The sequence below is a fragment of the Poecilia formosa genome, unplaced genomic scaffold (genome assembly GCF_000485575.1).
Source record: "Poecilia formosa unplaced genomic scaffold, Poecilia_formosa-5.1.2 Scaffold408, whole genome shotgun sequence".
NCBI lineage: Eukaryota > Metazoa > Chordata > Actinopteri > Cyprinodontiformes > Poeciliidae > Poecilia > Poecilia formosa.
The window spans coordinates 262,329-268,166 of NW_006800347.1; the positions used below are offsets into that span (position 1 = coordinate 262,329).

Genomic DNA, 5,838 nt, shown 5'->3' on the forward strand with positions numbered 1-5,838 from the left:
CCAAACAGACCAGAACCGGTCCAAACAGACCCGGTCCAAACAGAACCGGCCCAAACAGACCCGGTCCAAACAGAACCGGCCCAAACAGACCCGGTCCAAACAGAACCGGCCCAAACAGACCCGGTCCAACCAGAACCGGTCCAAACAGACCCGGTCCAAACAGACCCGGTCCAAACAGAACCGGCCCAAACAGTCGGGCTGTAATGACAGAGTCCCCGTTTAATTTTAGCTCCTCTGAGCCGCTCACCTCACCACAAGCTCCGTGTTTTCATCTGAACTGAACTAATCTGCTGCAGCCAGAGAAAACACACACACACACACACACGCACACGCACGCACGCACACACACACGTACGCACGCACACACTCACACACACACACACGCACGCACGCACACACTCACACACACACGCACGCACGCACACACGCACGCACGCACGCACGCACGCACACACACTGGCCTCCATCAGCCTTTAGCTGTTAGAATCCTTAGTGTTGATACAAGCATAAAAATTCCCATCAGCCACTTGGATTTCAGGAAGAAGGTCATTTTTCCAAGATGGCTGCTGTTTTTGAGCCTTTTAAACCAATTATTGCCATAAAATGTTTCCCATTTCCATGACCTGGATGAACTTTATGTCACATTAGCTGTTTTCGGCTTTGGTACTGATCACACAACTTTAAAAATCAGCAGAATGAGAAACGGAGAACTTCGATATGAGCGATTCTCTCACCGACATCGACTGGAAGGAGATGAAGATGAGACTCAGACTGAGAAGCGTCTTCTCAGTGGTTAGCATTAACTTCAGCTAATTTCTTATGTTTAGTGTTTTAGCATTAGCCTCTGCTAATTTTTGTGTGGTTTGCAGTTTAGCATTAGCTGCCTTTCATTTTTTTATGTTTGGTTGCTTAGAGTTAGCTTCTGCAATCTGCAATCTGATTTAAAATGTTTTATGCAGAATATGCCGCAGATGGAGCAATCGGTGAGTTTTTCAGAACATGCAAGGCATTTTCACTTTCATTAAAACACCGAGAGTTTTGAATATTTTATCTGATTTATATGCGACAGACGTTGAACAGACGTTGATCAATGAGAACTCTTCTAAAACTTGATTTTTGTTTTTATATCTAAAATTTTTTAACATATAATTGAGCATTGGGACGTTTTTTTTACTGCTACAAAATAACCATAAACTTTGTTTTACCAACATTTAAGCAGCCTGTCCCTGGTAGGAGCGCTCGGGCAGTCCATGGTTTTGTGTTGAAAACTTTAAACTTATAAAAAATTTGTAGGCGTACAAGCAGGCGCCATAATTTCAAAATAATAGCGGGAGGTCAACGGGCAACGGCAGCCAAATTAGTGGTGCCACCAATTCAATGCGTCAACTATAAAACTAGCATAAACCGTCTTTACTGTCACTGTTGCCTAAAAACTTTAGATTAAATAAATAAATGATGCTTAGCCTGGAGGGGGGCAAGTAAAGCCTGGAGGGGGGGCAAGTAAAGCCTGGAGGGGAGTGGGGGAGATGTCTTGAGAAGAAAATGGGTCCAAGGACCGGCCCTTGTGGTACTCCGTGTTTAAAATCAGAGTTTCTGTTTTGGGTCACCGTTACGAGCGATGTGGTTCTGACCCGGTTCTGCTCGGGTTTCCGGGCTGCTTGTCTGAGACCAGAACCTGTAATTCCTTGAGTTTTTCACCTGGGCCGACTCTGTAATCTGATTACTGAAACCCGGTCAAACGATTCTCTGGATCTTCGGCTGCAGGAGGAGAACAGCAGGGAGGAAAATCAATTCTTCAGCTGCAGCAAGAGCTGAATTATTGATGAGGAATCAGGTTCCTGAAGGAACCGAGCTGGAAGCGGACTCTAACCCGACCACCCAGAACCAGAACCAGCATTTGTCACGAAAGAAGCTGATCCAGAACCCTTTGGAGTCGGGTCTTTCTGTGACTCATGAATATGAGGACAGAATGGAGACACCAGATGGTTTCCTTCAGCGGGAATTCTGATAAATTCATGAATCAACATGAAGCTGAAACAGAAAATCTGTGAACAGAAACACGGCGCCATCTGGAGCTCCAGGGTGTTAGCACAACGCCGCGATGGAAAGACATCAGCAATGACCTTAGAGAAACAGGTGAGAGGTCAAAGGTCATTCCCAAATCATTTGAAGAGAAATATTCCCAAGAGGCTGAGGTTAGCAGAACTGCAACTGATGGAGGACAAGAACCAGGACGGAGGGAACAAAGATGGAGGGAACCAGGACGGAGGGAACAAAGATGGAGGGAACCAGGACGGAGGGAACAAAGATGGAGGGAACCAGGACGGAGAGAACCAAGATGGAGAGAACCAAGATGGAGGGAACAAAGATGGAGGGAACCAGGATGGAGGAAGCCAAGATGGAGGGAACCAGGACGGAGGGAACAAAGATGGAGGGAACCAGGATGGAGGGAACCAGACACAGGAGAGCTGAGCAGAACCTATTTGGACTGAAGCAACATTGAAAAGGTGAGTGGACCTCTGATCCATGTTGGTTCCATCTTTAACCAGAACTCTGTAGAACCTGCTGAAACCCGGTTTGTCCTGTAGAACCTCTAGAACTGAACCCCAGAATGTGCTGGTGGTTCTGAATGGAAGCTTGTTGCTCCACATTCCAGATGTTCTGGTTCTGCAGTCTGAAGCCGGGTCAGAATGTCGGTCAGTAGAATCAGGTCGGCGTTAAGCCTGAGTGTTCTCTGCTGGCGCCGATTGACCCGGTTCTGTTTGTGGAGCTGCTAGCGGGCCGGGCAGGTAGGAGGAATGTGAAGGTGAGGCCTGAAAGCTGCCTTTGTGTGACTGCTGGCAGGAGGGGAGCTGCACACACACACACACACACACACACACACACACACACACACACTCAGTTAATGGGGGGAAAGTTTGTGTAAATAAAGAACCGCAGAAGAACCGTTGAAACTCACAGAGACCTGGTTCTGTTCAACTGTTTAAACGGTAAACTGGGGCCCGGTGTGACGTTCCCAGTTCCTCCCTTCCTGTTTCCTGTTTGGACCTCATTCTGAAATATCTCATTTTATTTCTTATGATTTCTGTTGCTTTCTGAAGACTGGGTGGTACACTCTCTGTAGTCGGTTCTGGCTCTGGCCTGCTGACCTTTGACCCCTGACAGTTATGACCTCTGCGGAGGTTTTAGGCCTCCTGCAGAGCTGCTCCATCCTCATCGACATTTAAACTGAAGCATGTTTACTTCAGGACACAAACTATGTTTTTATTAATATACAGTTGATGACATCACGCATCGTGTGGATTACATCGTTTCCTAGCAACCAGCCGTTTCCATGGCTTTTTCTGGCTGATGTTTATGGGCTGCTGGTAAAGTTACAGTGAAAAGTTGACAGCAGCAGCTTTGGTTATTTATCCTGTCCTAAGAGGAAAACCTGGAGCATTTTCACCGTGTTGCTCATTCATTTAGAAATGCCAGATAAATATTTAGCTTCAAATTATTAGTTAACAACCAAAATATTTAGTTAACTCTGCCTCAAACTAAATGTTGGTATTTGTAAATCCATGTTTTGACAAATCAATGTGATGTTTCGTCAGGAAGTTGCTCCACCTCTGGCAGAGGGAGGTGTCAGTCCTGGTTTGGTTGCCCTGCCGGCAGCAGGCTCTCCTCCGGGGACCCGGCTGGTTTAAGATGTTTGAATCAAACTGGATCCTGTTAGAGAATCAAAGCAGTTCCAGTTCTGCTGCTGGAGCGGGTCCAGCCCCCGGTCCGGCCCGCGGAGCCACACAGCAGCAGCCTTGTTGTGCAGTAACGTGGTCTGTGTTTGCTCTCTCCTGTCCAGGTGGCGCCGCGCCGTCAGCATGAGGCGGAGCGGGGAGCCGGCCTTCATCAGCCAGAGCGCGGCCGGACGGCAGCAGGAGTGGATCAGAACCTCAGATCGGATCGTTGTGGATCAGCGGCTGTCATGTTAGCGCCCCGGCCCGGACCCCGCTGTTAGAGTCCGGACCGCCCCGGCCCGGCCCGGTGGGGGGCCTGAGCCCCCATGCAGGCGCGTAAGAAGTACGTCCTGCTGGGCCTGTGCGCCTGCTGCTGGCTGGTTCTGTTCTACTGCGGCGGCGGCGTCCAGCTGCGCCTGCTGCGCCTGCTGACGCGCCACCGCTCGGACGTCCTGCGGCCCTGGCCCAACTGGACCGACCGGGCCTTCCTGCCTCGCTACGCCCACCTGGACGAGCTGCAGACCGACCCGGGCTCGGCCGAGTCGCCACGGCAACGGCGGCAGGCCTGGTCCACCGTCTACAGGGACAGCCGCTGCCGCATGGACACCTGCTTCGACTTCTCGCGGTGCCGGCGCCGAGGGCGGGAAGGCTTCCGGGTCTACATCTACCCGGCAGAGAAAGGCGACCGCGTGTCGGAGAGCTACAGGAAGATCCTGACCTCCATCGCCGAGTCGCGCTACTACACGCCGGACCCCCGGGAGGCCTGCCTGTTCGTCCTGGGGATAGACACTCTGGACCGGGACCAGCTGTCGGGGCAGTTCGTCCCCAACATGGACGAACGCATCCGCAGTTTCCCGTCCTGGAACGACGGGCGGAACCACCTCATCTTCAACCTGTACTCTGGCACCTGGCCCAACTACACGGAGGACCTGGGTTTCAACGTGGGCCAGGCCATCCTGGCCAAGGCCAGCCTGAACACGGAGCACTTCCGGCCCGGCTTCGACGTCTCCATCCCGCTCTTCTCCAAGGATCACCCGCAGAAAGGCGGCGAGCGCGGCTGGCTGCTCAGGAACACCACGCCGCCGCGCAGGAAGTACCTGCTCATGTTCAAGGGGAAGCGCTACCTGACGGGCATCGGCTCCGACACCCGCAACGCGCTGCATCACATCCACAACGGGAAGGACATCGTTTCCCTGACGACCTGCCGCCACGGGAAGGACTGGGAGAAACACAAGGACGCCCGATGTGACCATGACAACCTGGAGTATGAGAGGTAAGGGCGGGGCTGGGGGTAGTGGGCGGAGTAAGGGCGGGTTACCTGTAGGTCGATGTGGGCCGGGTCAGTTTTCCAGCATCACTCCTGGACAGGATGTTCTAACTTTGACAATATTCTGGAGATTAATAGCAAATTATTAACATGTTAATAACATGAACATTTATCACAGTGATGATTTTCTACAATAGGAATCATATTTATGTGTATGTATATATATATTATATATGTATATATATATATATACATATATAATATATATATAGTAAACCATCTTTGAGAACCTTTGGACCCTTTGTGTGTCGATAAACTGTATATAAATCTGATATGATTCCAGATTCATAATTCTGATAAAAGAACCGGTCCGAACCCAGAGCCCTGTGGGATTTAAACAGAACCAGTTCTGTTCCTCTGATACCTGCATGTCCAGGTGGTTCCGGTTCTGATCACTAACCATCATTAGTGGTTTTCACAGGATGTGGATTTTATTAAACATGGAGGATGAACATGGAGCTTCCTCCTGGTTCTGGTTCTGTCCCAGTGACCCGCGGTGCAGCCTGAGGTTCTTACTGGGTCCCTTCAGGCTAATGAGCGGCTGCAGCTGCTGCCAGCAGATTAACCTGAAGGGACCGGAACCACCAGCGACCCAACAGGTCCAGAACGAGCAGGAGGAGCAACAGAACCCGACCAGCTCAGCTCCATGACACAGTTCTGCTCGGTTCTGCTCAGCCTGGTTATGACTGATAATCATATAATTATAACAATGAGATTCTGCAGATCAGAGGGAAAAATGGAGAAAGTCAGAAACAGAAAAGCTGCAGACTGAAAAATAATAAATATAATGAGCCC

At 50.3% G+C, this 5,838-nt stretch overlaps 1 protein-coding gene across 3 annotated transcripts in view; it reads left to right on the top strand.

Moving 5' to 3' along the window:
* Positions 1-5,838, top strand: part of ext1c (exostoses (multiple) 1c) — a 29,931-nt gene that overhangs the window by 2,474 nt on the left and 21,619 nt on the right. For 2 of the 3 annotated variants that reach the window (XM_007576488.2, XM_007576489.2), the window contains exon 2: positions 3,842-4,989. In XM_007576488.2, the coding sequence (XP_007576550.1) occupies positions 4,043-4,989 (947 nt within the window). In that variant the 5' untranslated portion in view covers positions 3,842-4,042. Of the gene's footprint in view, positions 1-1,538; positions 2,508-3,841; positions 4,990-5,838 lie in introns of those variants that run through there. The other variant, XM_016663213.1, reaches the window with a different exon arrangement.